The 19,189-nt window shown below is 39.2% G+C and overlaps 1 protein-coding gene and 1 non-coding gene across 6 annotated transcripts in view; both read right to left on the bottom strand.

Annotated features, from left to right (window-relative positions):
- Positions 1-3,276: 3,276 nt before the first annotated feature.
- trnap-ugg lies at positions 3,277-3,348 on the bottom strand. Its single transcript has one exon. It is a non-coding gene; the product is annotated as a tRNA-Pro (tRNA).
- A 2,811-nt stretch (positions 3,349-6,159) lies between these two features.
- Positions 6,160-19,189, bottom strand: part of grb10a (growth factor receptor-bound protein 10a) — a 45,000-nt gene continuing 31,970 nt past the window's right edge. For 4 of the 5 annotated variants that reach the window (XM_027143870.2, XM_047815991.1, XM_047815989.1 and 1 more), the window contains 12 exons: positions 18,891-19,047; positions 16,809-16,924; positions 13,809-13,883; positions 13,227-13,364; positions 12,097-12,207; positions 11,791-11,889; positions 11,473-11,544; positions 10,875-10,991; positions 10,179-10,245; positions 10,008-10,095; positions 9,809-9,902; positions 6,160-9,678 (listed from right to left, as the gene is read on the bottom strand). In XM_027143870.2, the coding sequence (XP_026999671.1) occupies positions 9,532-9,678; positions 9,809-9,902; positions 10,008-10,095; positions 10,179-10,245; positions 10,875-10,991; positions 11,473-11,544; positions 11,791-11,889; positions 12,097-12,207; positions 13,227-13,364; positions 13,809-13,883; positions 16,809-16,924; positions 18,891-19,047 (1,281 nt within the window). In that variant the 3' untranslated portion in view covers positions 6,160-9,531. The remainder of the gene's footprint in view (positions 9,679-9,808; positions 9,903-10,007; positions 10,096-10,178; positions 10,246-10,874; positions 10,992-11,472; positions 11,545-11,790; positions 11,890-12,096; positions 12,208-13,226; positions 13,365-13,808; positions 13,884-16,808; positions 16,925-18,890; positions 19,048-19,189) is intronic. The other variant, XM_047815990.1, reaches the window with a different exon arrangement.

Here is a 19,189-nt window from a genome sequence, read left to right as displayed (position 1 = left end):
TCTAGATAGATAGATAGATAGATAGATAGATAGATAGATAGATAGATAGATAGATAGATAGATAGATAGATAGATAGAACGAACGAACGAACTTTATTGTCATTGCATAGTACAGGAACACAGCAACAAAATGCAGTTTGGCATCTACCAGAAGTCCAAAGAGTAGCAATTTTGCAAATAGACAAGTGCAGATAAATATTTAGCATATGTACAGCATGTAATATATATAGTACAGTATATATATACTAACATAAATAAAATAGTGCAGGTGTATATGAGGCACAATATGTGTAGAGAATGAGGAGTAAAAAAAATACAATATGCAATATGTACATTGTATGTATAATTGTACAGAAGTTATATACAGTTATATACATCTAATGTAACATGTTGTGAGACATCTGTGTTAATATAAAACACCTGCTGTCCTTCTCAACAACTTCCTCTTTTGTGTAACACCAGTTTCAACCATACCTTCCTTTGAATTCTGTTATATTCTGGAGTGTTACAAGTGGCCTATTGTTTGCATAATAAAGATTTGGTTGTTGTTTTCTTGTTTGTTTGTTTGTTTGTTTGTTTTTGAATCACACAATTCTTATCAAAAGATTTCATAAATTTGTATTGTATTTGTATCCAATACATGCAAACATTGTTGTGAGTCTCAAGCATAGGGAAGAATTGTTAACATCAACCCACCTTCATTTATCTTGCTATTTGGATATATTTAGCTTGAGGCAATTTTTTTAAGCCGTTTCGTTCCTCTCTGGTTTCCACAGCCAGAGTAAATACAAATGCATGCAATATTTTCAGAACGATTTGTTTTCAGACAGTTGACAAGCACAACTTCAGAGCAGGTAATTGCAAAGACAAAAGCTATATTTGCATGACATGGTATTCCAATGACTGCAATAAGTGACAACGGACCGCAGTTTGCAAGTCAGAGTTTGCAAAAAGTTATGGTTTTGAGCACATAACATCAAGCCCTCTGTACCCAGCAAGACCACTGAGCCCACTTGCCCAAGAAGAAATTGTACAAGTGAGATGTGATGGGCAGTGGGAACCGTTGGCCAAAGTGATAAAGAGACTACGCCCAGGTCATACTAAGTGCTAACAGAGCATGGGAAAATAATGAGAAGAAACAGAAGACATTTGCTAAATGTGCCTCAGAAAGAAATAAAAATCAATGAGAGTGAGATAAAAGATCTGGAATTTGCAAAGCAAAATGAACAATTAGAAATGCAGGGCAATTCTAAAGAATCTGTAAGTGGAAATAGACAGGATGCTGTAAAACAAACAAAATGTCCTGAGACAAATAATAAGGCCAAAAAACTAATAGAAGAAATGTAAAGAAGTGAATTTAAGAGGAATTGTTACAAATGAAATGTTAATAAATGAAAATAATTTGGGGTAATATTTGTAGTAAAGAAGGCCAGTTGCTGTATAAAATTAAGAAAATTTTGAGAAAAATGTGAAAATAAAGGGAGATGTATTGAGATGTGTATATTGAATATCATGGCCACTAGAGGTCGGTATAATGCTACCAATACAGTTAAGTGTACTGAGCCTGCTGGGACTAAACACCTCCCTCTGCAACTGGATCCTGGACTTCCTGACTGGGAGACCTCATTCAGTCCGGATCGGGAACAGCATCTCCAGCACCACCACACTGAACACTGGAGCTCCTCAAGGCTGCGTGCTCAGTCCACTGCTGTTCACTCTGCTGACTCACGACTGTGCCGCAATGCACAGATCGAATCATATTATTAAGTTCGCCGATGACACGACCGTGGTGGGTCTCATCAACAAGAACGACGAGTCAGCATACAGGGAGGAGGTGCAACAACTAACTGCCTGGTGTAGAGCCAACAACCTGTCTCTGAATGTGGACAAAACTAAAGAGATGGTTGTGGACTTCAGGAGAGCACAGAGCGACCACTCTCCGCTGAACATCGACGGATCATCTGTAGAGATCGTCAAGAGCACCAAATTTCTGGGTGTTCATCTAGCGGAGAACCTCACCTGGTCACTCAACACCAGCGCCATCACCAAGAAAGCCCAGCAGCGTCTCTACTTCCTCCGAAGGCTGAGAAAGGCACATCTCCCTCCCCCAACCCTGACCATGTTCTACAGAGGGACCATTGAGAGCATCCTGAGCAGCTGCATCACTGTCTGGTTTGGGAACTGTACGATCTCGGATCGCAAAACCCTGCAGCGGATAGTGAGGACAGCGGAGAAGATCATTGGGGTCTCTCTTCCCTCTATCATGGACACTTACACCACACGCTGCGTCCGCAAAGGCAACAGCATTGTCGATGACCCCACACACCCCTCACACACACTCTTCACCCTCCTGCCGTCTGGAAAAAGGTACCGAAGCATTCGGGCCCTCACGACCAGACTGCGTAACAGTTTCTTCCCACAAGCCATCAGACTTCTCAATAACTGAACTGTACTATACTGAGCACAACATACACACACATCATCTGTATGGACTGCATAGACCCTCACAAAACACACACACTGTTTTGCACACTTTTCTGCTGTTTTTGCACATATTGGACAATATCTCAGTCATCTGCTGTTTTTTGCACAACTCTATATATAATCCAAAGGACCTGCTGCTAAGAACCTGCTGCTGTTCATTCTTTTACTGCACAAAATATTGTTTGAACATTCAGTATTTACACCGGTCGGTCGGTGCTGTTTCTGTTACTGTTTCTGTTACTGTTTCTGTTACTGTATTGTCTTTTGTGTATTGCATTTTTTGTACTTTTTGTATTGTCTTGTAACTAAATGTCTGCACTGTTTTTTGTCCTGCACTGTCTTTTGTCCTGCACTGTCTTGCTTGTCTTGTCCTGCACTGTTTGCACCAGGTTGCACAGTTGCACTTTATGTGGCTAAGACTACTTACATGTCCTTAGCCCTGTCTTTGTTTTATGTAGCACCTTGATCCTGGAGAAACGTTGTCTCATTTCACTGTGTACTGCAACAGCTATATATGGTTGAAATGACAATAAAAAGCTTCTTGACTCTTGACTCTTGAAGTTCTGACTGTGTGTAAGTTACACACAGTGTAGAACAGGAAGAACTTAATAAATGGGGTTCCGAACGTGATATTCGGTGTGTAAGTCTCATCAATACATCCACTTTAAGTAGATTTAGAAAAATGTTATCAGTGATGGGTGTATGGAGTTGTGCACAGAGACACACACACACATATATGTATTCTGAGAACAAGCACTGGATAATTTATTGATTGCTTTATTGAAAATATTTGGGCTCGTCCGGGATTTGAACCCGGGACCTCTCGCACCCAAAGCGAGAATCATACCCCTAGACCAACGAGCCAGCTGGAGAAGCAAGTTACAAACTTCTATTTAAGTCTACAGTAAACAGTCTACGTGGCACTAGTACTGGCTAATTCTGTACACTAGAGGGCGTTAACGGACAAAACCGGAATCATTTCTGTATTCATTGTGAATTTTCTATTACAAATATTTTCGAACCAATCTTCGATCCGGTGTCGATTCGAAGTGATGGTAACAGATTATACACAACAACGTTTTGCATTCGACAGAGGGAAAGAAACAGAAAATAAATATTATATGTATACAATGTCGGGGGCACGGTGGCTTAGTGGGTAGCACATTCGCCTCACACCTCCAGGATCGGGTTCGATTCCCGCCTCCACCTTGTGTGTGTGGAGTTTGCATGTTCTCCCCGTGCCTCGGGGGTTTCCTCCGGGTACTCTGGTTTCCTCCCCCGGTCCAAAGACATGCATGGTAGGTTGATTGGCATCTCTGGAAAATTGTGAGTGAATGAGAGTGTGTGCCCTGCGATGGGTTGGCACTCTGTCCAGGGTGTATCCTGCCTTGATGCCCGATGACGCCTGAGATAGTCACAGGCTCCCCGTGACCCGAGGTAGTTCGGATAAGCGGTAGTGAGTGAGTGTATACAAAGTGTAAGTGTAAGACACAATTAACAAAAGTGAAGGTGAAAGTATTGGCCCTTATCAAGCAAACTAATTTAACTCATCACTGAGTTGAATCGAGACGCTTAAGGAATCGATTCTTTTTTAGATTGTCTTTCAAGCCCTAGAATTATGCATGTTATCAGTCGCATTACTACATTTGCAATACATTTAATGAGCTTAAAATTTATGTTGGCCAGTAAGAGTAAACACATTTAAAGGCTGTAAAGTGTATTTATGTAGACAGAGAGAGACAGAGATGAGTATGTATGTCTATGGCAGTGTTATGGGCCTGAATGGTGGATTAATGAAGTGCTACAGAATGTATTTACTTATTTATTTTATTTATCTGGAGGAGCAAAATACATCAGGATAGTATGGGATTTCTGTATGGGACCTCATTCAGTGCAGGAATAAACACAATTTCACCATAACTTTAACTAGCAGCTATTGTCTCCAAGAACAGTGTGAAGAAGTTTGTTTATCTCTTGTTTAGTCCATGTTTGGTTTTCAAGGAACATCATTCCATGAAGTCATGGTGTGTGAAGGTTAGAGTGAAGAACTCGAGTGTCCTGCACTGAGCCCTGACTCTACCCCACTGAACACCTTTGTGATGAACTGGAACACAGACTGAACTCCAGACCTCCTCATTCTTACAGCATCAGTGTCTGATGCTCTTGCAGCTGAATGAACACACATCCACACAGACACACAACAACAACTATTGGAAAGACTTCACTTAAAAGCTTATTATAAGATCAAAGAGGGAACTAATTTGGAATGTTGTATGTTCAACAAGCATATATAGGTGTGATGGTCAGGTGTGCAGAATTCTGCACTATGCCAAGAACAATATGGGCAAAGTGGGAATACACATGCACACACACACTCAATTAACTCTTGTATACTTCTTATACATTTAATTTGCATAGACTATGCTTGTTTAACTTGTCGTGTGTGTGTGTGTGTGTGTGTGTGTGTGTGTGTTTTAACCTTACAGTAGTCACTAGTATTATTTTTCATTATTCTCATTACACATTTACTTCCTGGTTTCCAGTACTTACCTGTGTGTGTGTGTGTGTGTGTGTGTGTGTGTGTGTGTGTGTAAGTAATACAGCTGAGGCACGAAATCTTTTCTGTGCTTCTGGTCCCTTTGATGCTTTTATAATTAGATAGCCAATATATTGACCCCACACACCCCTCACACACACTTTTCACCCTCCTGCTGTCTGGAAAAAGGTACCAAAGCATTCGGGCCCTCACCACCAGACTTTCCACAAGTTTCTTTCCACAAGCCAACCGACATCTTAGTAACTGAACTGAACTGTACTGAGCACAACACACACACATCAACTGTATGGACTTCACAGACCTACCTCAAATACACACTTCCAATATACATCCATCAAACTGCTTACATGTTGTTTTTGCACACTGTTCTTTTGCTCTTTGCACATGCTGTCTCACATTTCAGTCGTTTGCCGTTTTGCACAATACTTTACAATATCTCGGGGAACTGCTGCTATAATACTGTGTTCATTCCAGTATTTCTGCACATGCAATATTGTTTGAACATACAGTATTTACACTGGTCGGAGCTGTTTCTTTTTATTGTCTTTTGTGTATTGTCTTGTATTTTTTGCTTGCACTGTCTTTTGTCCTGCACTGTCTTTCTTTCTTTTTGTCATGTCCTGCACTGTTTGCACCAGGTTGCACAGACGCACTTTATGTATCTAGGACTAACTTACTAAGTCCTTAGCTCTGTCTTTGTTTTATGTAGCACCGTGGACCTGGAGAAACGCTGTCCTATTTCACTGTGTACTGCAACAGCTATATATGGTTGAAATGACAATAATAATAAAAAAAGCTTCTTGACTTGACTTGATATTTAGATGAGGTGTCAGGATGTTATACATAGGTTCTCTGATGTTTGACCGCTAGATGGCAACAAAGAAACATAAACCTCCTGCAGAGAGAGAGAGAGAGAGAGAGAGAGAGAGAGAGAGAGAGAGAGAGAGAGATGCAACGTGGCAAGTCCTCTGGATGAAGGTGCAAGAGACCCAAAGCACCTTTGGTCTTCAATCTAATCTAGGATTGTGCCATGTCACATACAGTACATGAGCTGTATGTTCATCCTAAAAAGAATTTGAAGCACAACTCGTACACAAGAGTCGCATGCACAACACATCTTAATATAATATAGTTTTATAAAAAGGTTTCTGTGACATACAAACGAGGACAGATAATATAAGAATATGCACACTGATACAAATCACTGAGAGAGAGTATGCAAAGTACACAACATCCATATAACAATTCAGTCTTCATTTTGTTTGGTAGCCCAACCATGTACATATCTGTAGATAGCGTAAATACAGTGTTAGATCTAGAGCTTAAGCTTCACAAAAAATATTGCTAATAAAGCTGTTTGGACTTCATGTAAATGCACACAGGTAGAGTCCATCCTTCAGGAGAACAGCTGCATGCTGTATTCGGGCTGATTAAAGATTTTTTAAAACATTTTTTTCCCTATTAGCATTGCAGGCTCCTGTTGCAGAGATCACATCTCAATCTGAACTGACTGAGGCGTGACTACACCATACATTACATACTGTACTTACTACTCTGTAGGTCTGTGGTAAAACCACCAAAATCGGACTTTCTTAACACCGTATTGTTGCTTTTGAGTATATTTAAAACACATTATTGAAGTTTACCAATGAAAAACATATTGGGATTTCCAGACACAGATTAAGCACAGACTCAATGATTCTAATGAATTCTGTTGAGAAGTTACTTGGTGTAACACCATGTTTTGTTTCTGTGTATTAAAAAATTGGACTAACTAACGTACATCTCTCGATCATGTCTGACCTTCTATTAGATGCGTGTACAGCAGTTTAACAGTCAGCTGTATGAAATTTGATCAAAGTATAGGAGGTGGTCATAGCTTAAGTCATGCTGGGCCAGTGTAGGACATGGAGGATTCTGCCGCATTGTTACAGTGGCATATTCACAGGTCTAAAGCTTGCAATACTTCTCCATCAAAACTAGGTACAGGAGCAGATCTTCTCGTGAAGCTGTGCCTCACAGACGTAGAGGATTTTTAATTTCACTCAGGACATTCTTCTTTGAGTGTTGTGTATATTTTCTTTTTGGCTCCATTTGTAGCTCATGTTAACATGTAGATTAACAAAAGTATGGATAATAAACCATCCAGGCTCACATTTAGGCACATTGTAATCAGATTTCCTTCCCCCACAACACATACACACACACACACACACACACACACACACACACACACACACACACACACACACACAATTTAGCAAATATGCCAGCCAGCTAGGGAAAATGTTGCCAGCTGTGAACACGCTGGAGTAAGCAGGAGAGCGTCATCACTGACAGTCTGTAAATCAGCAACATAAACAACTCCAGGCCTTGTTTCTGGCAACTGAATTATTTGTGGTGGATATTTTTTGACAGAAGTTCCCATCAATGGCTGCATAATGCAAACAGACTACAGAGATTTTATTTATACCTGCTGAAAATAGTTTTGGACTGACTCAGTGCTGTCCAAAATTTTCTGAAACAGGGATTTTTCCAGATTAGGCCACATCCAAGGGGATTCCAGAGAACAGATCATCATAATATTATTTTATAACTCCAATACAGAATAGAGATTTAATGGAATAATTGCCCACCTGTTATTTGTACCAGCCCACACTAATATAATTGGCTGGAACCAGGCCTGGCTCTCAGGTGACATCCTCCAGCAATCAGAGGTAAAAAACTATTCTGCGCTCCAGGGACAGGGCTTTGCTTCAGACAGGTTATAGGCTGCCCACCCAATCAGACGAAAGAAATCATGCTGTTATTTTTCCCTTTTGCTTAAAAAAAATCAAACTTTGATATGGTGGGCCAGCCCAGCTGACTGTTGCAGTTGTGAGAGGACAAAATTATCATAAACGTGTGTTTCTTTTCAGGAAAAAAAAAGTCATTGACTTGATTGAATTGATTCAGGAAAAATATTCTGTGCTTTCCATTCCAAAGGCACCATGGATTAGCTCGAGAACTGTTCTCTTACAAAAAGATGCTTTTCCCAGGAGTGATTCCATCTGCTTCACATTTTCTGCCCTCTCTTCCTCATGATTTGTTTTAAAATGTCTCATGATTTTAAATAACAATCCTCTCTTGACATTGGAGGCATTTGCAGTCTACTGCCACCATCAGGTGAAAAGGAAGAATTGCAATGTGTTGAAGAGGGAGTCTGCACAGTCAGACTATTGACAGCCCAGGTCTGACTGATCATAAAACATTGTGTGCATTTACACTCATTTATTTAAAGGTGGTTTATAACGAATCAGACCACATGTTAATTCAAGCTACAAATGGGGCCTTGTAACACCTTTCATATGTTCATGTGGCTCAAGGACAGCAAAATGATGTAAAGGTTATTCTTATTTATAACTATACAGGATTTTGTAGAAATAATAATAAAAATAATAACAATAATACAAAAAAAAATTGCTACATAGTCAGAAAGAGCTAATCAGCTAGTCAGTGATTGCGCTCTGGGTAGTCACCATCAGCAACTTTAGCATGGGTCAAGTTTTTAAGGCGGCCACGCAGGGCCTGGGTCAAGTTTCCTTAACTCCACCATAGACTGTACTTAAAAAATATTGCACTTCAATTAAAAGTGACTTTTTGTCCCCCTAATATAATTAAAATGATGCATGATTTAAATGACTTATCATCTAGCCAGATGTACAACATGTGAAACTTCCCTTTGGAATGTCTCTGTCTCCAGATTGACAGAATGTAGCGCAGCTTTATCCCAGTGAGCTCAGGTTTTTAAGGCAAAAAAGTCATGATGAAGACCGAGCAGATCCACTGCAAAAGATGAGATGATAAGCAGTATTTCAGGTCTGCCGATCTATAATTGGGTGCATCAGCCGTCAGCTGTAATTTTGTCAATAGGAAGCTCCGACAGGGTTCAGTGAAAGTCTGTCTTGCAAAGTAATCCAATTACCACACAGGAATTCCCCACTGAGGTTTACTCACCATGAAGCCAGGAAAAGGAGGGGGAATAAAATGAGGACGGGGCATTTTAATGATAAAGTGGGCCACCCGTTTTCAGCTTGAAAGTGCAAAATACTAGGTATGAAATCATCAGCAATCCCACAAATACCAATCAAAGATTATCAAGTAAGATTATCAAGGCATAAGCAAAAGAAAAGATGTATTACTCTGATCAATCGAGAGAATAACTTCTGCCTATTGACATCAAGGTCTTCTTTTGGATGAAATCTTGAAGTGACTAACACTGGCTTGGAAAATGAGAAATAAATTGGCAGTGTTATATTAACTGGATAACAGCCGGTTCTGTAACCATCCTAGAGGCAAGGTATAAAAGAATCAGAAAATTCTCTTCATGTCTGAGACGTCAAAAGTGTCAGCTTATCAAAGAAGAGGGATACTGGGTTGGTCTTTTGCTTTGTTCTCAGCCACGGGTGCAAGAATGTAGCATCAGTTTGAACCAAGGGGTATGAGGAGGGTCATAAGGCCACCATGGTGCAGGGGTGTTTGAGTTTGCAGGGTAGGACCCCTCTGTTAAGTTGGTAGAATTCTACAAGGTGGATCAGGTCTGTGAACTTGGTGGAACCATCGTCAAGGCTGAAGAAGATTTGACCATCCTCTTCATACTGACAACAGAAATGAGAGCAGACCTTCAACAAGCTCTTTTTTAGATTTGCTCTAGATTTGAAGACATACCACAGAACACTGACTTGTATTAGAGGAATGTAAAGCTCAGAATAGAGGTTGTAGACTTACAGGCAAGATCTGGAAGTGTCTGATCTTTTGGTGATGGCACAGAGTGAGAACAAAAGCCTTTGGGTTGCTCTGACTATCCCGCAAAAGAAACAACCTTCAGGGAAAAGAAACTAAACTGAACAAAGACCTTAATTATTATAGCATTATACATGTATACAGCCAAAGCCACACTGATGTGTGTGCAATTCTAGCTTCTCACCCATCCACCTGACCCTGCTGCATCATCATACGGTGGGATTCCTCTCTCATGATGCGGCCGTGGAACCACAGCTGTGTTCGGTGGATCACTGCAGACATTATAACCCATATTTTATTTTATTACAGAAATATGAAACATGCTGTTCCATGTGAAACTGATCAGCATGCCTACCTGAATTTAAAGAGGATGGATGCGGAGAACTTGGGTTGCCTGATACATTCATTCGCTGACTTCGTTTCTGCACAGAATAACATTTAATGCATCATATATAAGGAATGAGATGAAAGTCCTCTCACACACAGAGATGTGTGAGTGTGTGTAAGTAAAGGACCAGTGTACAGTACATGTGTGTTTCAGAATAGTACATGGGTGTGAGTGACTGAATTCCAGTAACTTTTTCAGGTTTTATGATTTGAAGAATATCAAACACGATTCACAACAATCTCCTTACAGGTCAAATTACCAGACCTGGCAACCTTTACACAATTAGTATAGGAACTCAATTAATCATAGGCTTACTGTGCCTTTTTTTAAACAATTTTAAAATATTTAAGGTAATATTAACTGAGAATGATAGTAAGGCTTTAAAATGGATGGCCCACAAGCCTCGACCCTCACATGTACTCAAGACCTTTGGAAGGAATAAAATCTATGGAATAAAATCATTAGTATATTTTCAGCTTGGTAATTTAAATGGGATGCCACTGGAGAATATCTTCCAAAAATAGTCAAAAACAGCATTTTTTTTTCAAGAAGCTTCATAAATTATGCCTTCTTTACACCTGTGTGTGTGTGTGTGTGTGTGTGTGTGTGTGTGTGTGTGTGTGTGTGTGTGTGTGTGTGTGTGTGTGTTCATACAAAACTTACTCTCCAAGTGTGTCCCTCCTCCATCGCTGCACTCATTGCTTCCACAGGGTTGTCAATCACACGGCCTGTCCTTCCTGAGAAATCCATGGCAACTAGAGAGTTCTCTGACACACTCCTCTACAGAGAAATCATATCAGGATACTGACTGCATCATATAAATTTCCAGTTAACTGTGGAAACATCTTAGCATTGCTATTAACTCTTAATAAAATAAACAAAATCAGCCCACATCGTAGTGGTCAACACTGGTCACGTATTAAGTTAGAAAAATACTAAGCATATGTGAAAATACAACAGAAGCCTTTATTTTGTCACATGTACATGACAACACAGTGAAATTCTTTTTCTCATAGCCCAACTTTTGAGGTTGTCATAGTGCAGGGTCAGCCATGATACAGCACCCCTGGAGTAGAGAAGGTTAAGGGCCATGCTCAAGGGCCCAACAGTGGCAGCTTGGCAGTACTGGGGCTCGAACCCTGATCCTCCAATCAACAATCCGGAGCCTTAACCACTTAAGTCACCACTGCTCGATTCTAAAAGGTATTATAATATTAAGAATAGGTATACAGTCAAATAAAAAAAGACGCTGAACCCTCACCACTGGTGTTGTGAAGTTGGAGACGGCTGATTGGTGGGGGATCTTATAGTTCTGATAGAGCAGAATTCCATACTGCACACAAGTTTAAAACTGATTGTTATTAGCATTAGTTGCAGTGGGAGTGCATGCAATAGCTTAAGTAAGAGAAGTAGTAGTAGTTAAAGTAGTGTACAATTACAATAAATGACTTGAATACTCTTTAATTCTGTTGTACAATATACTGTAAATTTGCTAAAGGGCTTTAAATATTTTGATGCCCTGTTCGATTAGAGGTTACAAGTAATCTATGCAATCTATAGCAATATAGTGCGTGTGTACCTTAAACACTCTGAAGCCAGTCATCCAGCAGGTTCGGCTCTGCTCATCCTCAGCACAGAGCATCTTCAGATCCTTCAACTCTGTTGTGCCTTTAGTAGGCTGTTATTAAACCACAAAGCAATAAAAAAAAGAGATGTCCATTTAATATCCTCCCCAGCACAAACTCCACAAATGTTTAAGGGAATTCTATCCCATTTTACAGTAGCTGCGCATGAGGTAATAAAGCCAAAAACACAAATGTGAGAGGTTTATTTTAATCGCCCGATAAAATCTCCATCATTTTCCATCATAAGCTACGTGTTGTACCTTAATGCAGAACTGGTAGTCTGTGGGAGCGTTGTGCACTTTCTTCCCTGTCGTCATGGTGAACACACTGTTCTCTTCCAAATCTGACAGCAACTGCAGATGCCTGGGCTCCTGAACACGCCACATGCAAAATTCTCAGAAATTGAACACGAGCGGCACATTAACACCCACAACAGTGGACTAATAATGAAATGGTAGGCCTGTGCGATAGAATGTTATTTCTACGTAGCAGTGCAACATTTTATCTGAATACGCACTACAATACATATGCTGTAACGAGTTATCACTCAAAAATGCACCCAAAGAACAGACGTCTCCTTAAACAAATACTGTACAGTAATGTGAGCCATATTAATCTGGAATGATTTGCAGAGATTTTTTAACTCATCAATATAAAACCGAGACCACCTGCAAGCCCCGTCCCCTCCTCTACTCTCTGAACGTCTTCACTTGACAGTAAACGCTGTATGTTGAATTAATATTAATATGTACAGTAATGAAATCCATCAGTGCATGTTGGCCAACATTAGATACGATTATGTTATGATCATGATATAATGATCAGTTTGACAATTTCAGCCAGAAATGCTTGAGTTTTGAAGTTTGGATCATGTCTAGCTCAAATTTTGAAAATCTAACACAAAATGACACATTGGGGCAATAGCAGATTAACTCCTTTCTCCTTTATGCTCCTTAAACCAGAAATGTGTGTTCATCTTTCTTTTAAAGCTGTTGGCTCTGGATAATAAAATCAGGTTATTTCTGAATGCTTCTTAATGTCTTTTTTTTTGGGGGTAAATTACAAAACAAGGGAAAATCAGTATCACACAATCATATGAAGTGGTCATTCACATGCATTAAATGCATATTTATTGGAATTATGTTCTCTAATCTAACTCAAATGAATCAGTGAATTCTACAATATTGTACAAATAGTCCATAGACCATAAACCAAAATCTCATATTCCTTGCATGACCCATACTGTATCTGCTCCTTCCACTGATGTCCAAGCATGTGGAATCACTTCTAGTCGACAATGCACTTCATGTACCATAGACCACAAAACTCAAATAGGAAACGAGTGCCTTTTTTCTAAATGCAAAAAAAAACCCATAAAAGCTCAGCTTGCCTTGGACATTCCTTTAGTGGAGTAGTAGAGGCCAGAGCGGCGCAGGAACATGTAAAGCTTCTTCCAGGACTTGCGGCCTGTCTCCTTCATGTAAAGAAAGCCCTGGATCTCAGGGCAGCGGCTGGAATTCAAGAAATTCTGCATGGGGGAGGAGAGCAGGAAACCATCTAGAGACTAGTTATTTAGCTTTTCTGCACAGAGAAAACTTCCTCTCCCCATGGCTTACACACAAACTGCTATGTATCCTGTCTCACGTATATATGTGAAAGCACACACAGAGAAAGTCATGACACAACATTGACTAAAGTGTACTCGTGAGTGTGGTGGAAGCTGAGCTAAATTCACCATTTCACAAATGTGGAGGTTTTCAGTTGAGTCATATTTCAGTAATCATCATTTTTACCTTAAAGTACTGCAGTGTACATTATGTGTGTGTGTGTGTGTGTGTGTGTGTGTGTGTGTGTGTGTGTGTGTGTGTGTGTGTGTGTGTGTGTGTGTGTGTGTGTGTGCGTGTGTGCGTGTGTGAGTGAGTGAGTGAGTGAGTGAGTGAGTGAGTGAGTGAGAGAGAAAATGAGTGTTCACCTGCAGAAGCTGAGATGGTGGGATTGTGCCATTGGACTCTTGACACCACGCCACCATATTTTCTGGGAAGAAATTCTGAAAGACAGCAGAGGAAAAGAGATTTTGTATATTAATAATAACGCTAGCCACTTTTCCCCTAAAAGCTAACATATTTTGTATATTGTTTAGCATTATTCGCACTGAGGTATAAAAAAATACTATATAACTATATCTGTAGCATGTTAGCTTTAATCTCTAAAATATTTCAGGAAGATTCCAAATGTGCGTGCACGCACGCACACACACACACACACACACACACACACACACACACACACACACACACACACACACACACACACACACACACACACACACACAAAAACTATAGACCAGTACAAATGTGTCAGTTCTGCTCTATATAATTCTTCACCTCAGACTTTAAATAAACTAAACAACATGTTTATTTGATCACAATTTTTAGCCAACAGCTCCCAGAGAATGATCAGAAAAGAAATAGATAAATAGATAAAAAGTGGATCACGTTAGCCATCTACTGTAGCTTGACTTTGAGCACAGGGATATTAAGGTATATAAAGTATTATATATAATATATGGTCTAATATAAAGTATTAGATGTTTCAAGGGTGGATAGATAATGTGTAATGTGATTACCAAAGTGTAAACCGATTTTATTTTGTGTACGTTCTGAATCATGTGTGTGTATTCTTGCTCTTTACTGAATGAGATCATCCCAATTTCCAAGAATACAGTGCAAATTATAATGACGGGTTCAAACTGCAGTGCGCACACATACAAAACATGACAGAGTGCTGGTAAAGGAAAATAATCAACAAGGAGGTCGTGTGATGTAGCCTGACACAAAGCAACGGAGAATAACATCACACTTAATAATAATAATAATAATACAAAGCCAACGATTATATTTATTTTCATACTGAATAGAAGGTTATGCTTTTTTTTAACCTTTTAGAATTAAAACAATCAAACTATCTTAACAAGTAAAATATCTTGAATCTTGTCCAATTTATCATCATTTCTTATTATAAATTTACTATAAACCAAATAGATTTCTAGATCATTCATTCATTCAATTTCTAACGCTTATCCGACTTCTTGGGTCACGGGCGCTTGTGCCTATCTCAGGAGTCATCGGGCATCAAGGCAGGATACACCCTGGACGGACTGCCAACCCATCGCAGGGCACACACACTCTCATTCACTCACAGACACACACTACGGACAATTTTCCAGAGATGCCAATCAACCTACCATGCATGTCTTTGGACCGGGGGAGGAAACTGGAGTACTCAGAGGAAACCCACCGAGGCACGGGGAGAACATGCAAACTCCACACACACACAAGGCGGAGGTGGGAACCGAACCCACAACCCTGGAGGTGTTAGGCGAACGTGCTAACCACTAAGCCACCGTGTCCATTTCTAGATAATTTCTTGAAATAAATTATTAATATGAGCAAAGTATTTGCCAATCAAGCAAGACTAGCTCAAAACAGAAATGAATTTATAGTCTAGAAGTCTGAAAATAGTTTTAATAATCTTATATACTTTTTGTTCAAACCTTAAAATAGGAAATCATAGATTTAATTCAATTTAAACAATGGTCTCAAAGCATCCTTAGAGAAATATAATAAAAATTCAGAAAAAAGATGGCAAAGTTTAATATTTAAAATTATATCCAAATACATTTGACTATATTCAATATATATATATTTTGGATTAATGACAGAAAAATAAATAAAAAATAAGAAACTGAAGGCACCAAAACTGGAGACTCCTTAAATAAATGTTAAAGAATCATTTTACAGAAGGGTTGATACAGTATAGAAACGATATCTAACGCCAGAGCCGCTGCTGTAGAAAATGAATCAACAAATCAGATTTGAGAATTCAAAAGCACTAGGATATAATAACAATATTTCTAAATTGTTAGCATTGCTGTTTTACTTTGTAGCTACAAAATGTTTATGGTGCTCTTAGAAATTCCAGGACAAGATTTTATGAAAATACTTAGCGTAAAGAGTTTTTCCTAACGAAAAAAATCTAAGAATTCTTAGAAATGTGGGCGTTTCCCCTTAAAGAGAAGGTCCTAGTAAAGATAAAAGTTATTCATAAAGCATCTTAACCCTTAAAAGACCTAATAAGGTCAAAAGGTGTTAGGAGAAATGAGGAGGACTTTTAAGAGGATTAAGAGTTTCTTTATTAGAGGAGAAAATGGCTGAAAGGTGACAAGGGAGAAGAAATGTTTCATATACAATATTTAATAATGATAGTGAGTTAATAAGATACAGATTAGATCGTGTAGGGATTATTTTTGTGACCAATAATATTAGAGATAATGTCTGAGACACAGTACAGAATGTATAGATATATAATTTCTGTGCTGTGTCATTTAGAGATACACTAACATCTCTGAAACAGAGCCGAAATGATATAATTTGTGTATAATCTCTGTGACATTTCTGCTTTGTGTCGGAGATGTTTCCATTCACATTACATTTATTACATATATAACATAAAGATGTTAAAACATAATATGATCGGTTACGAACGTAATCCTTACACAATATAGACTCAAACATCTTAACATAGAGACAAAGGAAAGGCTTATAATAGACCAGATTTTAAAAACGCTCCTTTTTATTAGACAACCAATCACAGTCTTCAACACAATGTGTCATACCTAGTAACAGATTAAGCCCCGCCCCCTCTCTAAGATAATAGTTGTTGTATTTTCTGTGCTCAGAGTTGATCTGATGTCCTGAATCACTCTTAAGATAAGATTCCTAGTTAGTAACGTTTAAGCTAAATTAGGAGCTTTCTCAGATCATTCTTAGACTCTTTATAAAAAAAAGGCCCTGGGTACTGGTCAGAAAGGTTTATGAAACGACGAATAAAGGAAAACAAATTATTTATTAGGACAAAATGAAAAAAAAATCATTAAATATTGTTTTATTTAGAAACGTTGTGGATTTCTCACCAGTGGGTTTTTGAAGAACTCGTACTTAGCATAGTTCTTCCTGAAGAGAAACTTGCTCTCTGGAGACATGCAGGCCTGCACCTGAACCACCAGTTCATGGTCCTCCAAACACCTCTCTACACACACACACAAACACACACAAACACACACCCACAAACACAAACACATGATCAGGTCTTGAATATTTATGCAAGCTGAAGAACAAGAAACTATGAGCAAGAACAAATAATCAATAGGACGTTGCACGACGCCACAGCTGCATTAAAAATTTTAAATATATAAACGACTGTGTATTAAGACAGTGATCTTATACGGCATAATTATGAACATATGTATTAATAGAACAGAGGATGTGTGTATTCAAAGTTTAGTTTAAAGTCTCTCGGATTTACGGTCTCACAACACTCATACTAATCATTAAGAGTTTCCCCAAAGAGCAAGTGTGTGTGCGTATGTGTGTGTATGTGTATGTGTGTGTGAACAGATAGAGAGGGAAAAATAAAGAGAAGGAGGAAAATGTAGACAAGGCAGTCTCAGCTCTGTGTATTTATATGACACTTTTGCCTCAGGGCACAGTTAAAATGAGAATATTTACTTTGTGTGTGTGTGTGTGTGTGTGTGTGTGTGTGTGTGTGTGTGTGTGTGTGTGTGTGTGTGTGTGTGCGTGCGTGCGTGAGAAAGAGAGAATTGAAAAGTAAAGAAAGTGGCTATGTACCAGTAACTTGTAATAAAAAACTAAAGTGTTTATGTATAAAAAGATGAAGAAGTTTTATATACACGTGTTTCATTATGCATTTTAATACTTTACATCCAGACATGCATCTCCACCCAGCCTGACAATACAAATGCAATCAGAGCAAACAGAGAGAGGGGGGAGAGAGAGAGAGAGAGAGAGAGAGAGAGAGAGAAGCATTGCAGGGAGATGAGGTCATGTATTTAGCTTGATTGCATTGAGCAGTAGGTCTGATCATAGCTCAGCAAGGAGCCTCACAGTTAACGGCTTATGTAAGAGGAACATTTTCTGGAAGGTTGCCATAATGTTGGGCTAACGCTAGCTCAGAGATCAAATCTAGAGTGTCCTGATCTGTCAAGGCACAGGAAAACACAATGTTTAGCTGAAGCTGCAGCTGAAGAATCCGAATACGGCCGATCACGTTATGACATCATACCCAGAGGAACATCTAATATTATTTTTTTTATTTTCTTAAACAAAAGTTTGCTTTACAACAGAAATAATCACTACTTTCACATAACTTGCTAAAAAACTTGGTTGAAGTTACACTAGTGTACTCTTAAAGGGGATGTGGTAGCTCAGTGGTTAAGGTGTTCGACTACTGATCAGAAGGTCATTGGTTCGAATCCCAGGTCCACCAAGATGCCACTGCAGGGCCCCTGAGCAAGGCCCTTAACCCTCAATTGCTCAGGTGTATAAACTGAAATAAGACGATGTAAGTCACTCTGGATAAGAGTGTCTGCTAAATGCTGTAAATGTAATGTAAATGTTAAAGAACCCATTGAGTTTCCATGGATATTGATTGAACCACAATCCAACAAGAAAGTCACACTGTTCCTGAAACCCATAGGATTCTCGCTGTCATACGACAGCCCGAGAAGCCCATCAAATGTTTTCTCTGCTAGCATGTAAATTATGTTATGTTTACTAGCTGTGAGATTTGTGCATAATCCTGGTCACACTCTATTCCCGATACCTGCTCTATTGCAGGATTTTCTGCTTCCCTTCACAACTTGTCCTCCACGTCAATCACTTTTATATTTCAGAATGCTTTTCCTTTTACAGTGGACAAGCAGGAACCGTAGAAAAGCACAAGATTATATAAAGACTTAAGCACAAAGAGCCGATCCACTGTTTGCTTTGCAACTATGGATAGGAGAGAACGTGCCCTTAAGGACCAGGTGGTGATTGCTGCTCACTGTCTCTCATTAACATACATACACACACACACACACACACACACACACACACACACACACACACACACACACACACACACACGCACACACACACACACACACACACACACACACACACACACACACACACACACACACACACACACTTACCTAGTCCAAGCAATGGATGATGCTCTACTAAAGTCCAGCAGTTGTCATCCAGGCAATGACTCTTATAAACCAGGAGCTGACACACATCCCTGGCTGTCATATGAGCAGGAACTTCCACCACCTTCCCAACACCATCTTCACTAAAGACCTTGATGATCTGAAGACACATACAAAAGCCTTTTAAATCTCAATAATTATGCAGGATTTCATGCAAGACATCAGAGAAGAAAAAACACGAACTCAATCCTTGGATTATTAGTATAATTTATTTAAACATCTGCTCAGAAAAAAATGCTGCG

The sequence above is a fragment of the Tachysurus fulvidraco genome, chromosome 7 (assembly GCF_022655615.1).
Source record: "Tachysurus fulvidraco isolate hzauxx_2018 chromosome 7, HZAU_PFXX_2.0, whole genome shotgun sequence".
Classification (NCBI taxonomy): Eukaryota; Metazoa; Chordata; class Actinopteri; order Siluriformes; family Bagridae; genus Tachysurus; species Tachysurus fulvidraco.
Note: the sequence above shows the minus strand (reverse complement) of the source record. Positions and strands in the feature narration are given on the sequence as shown.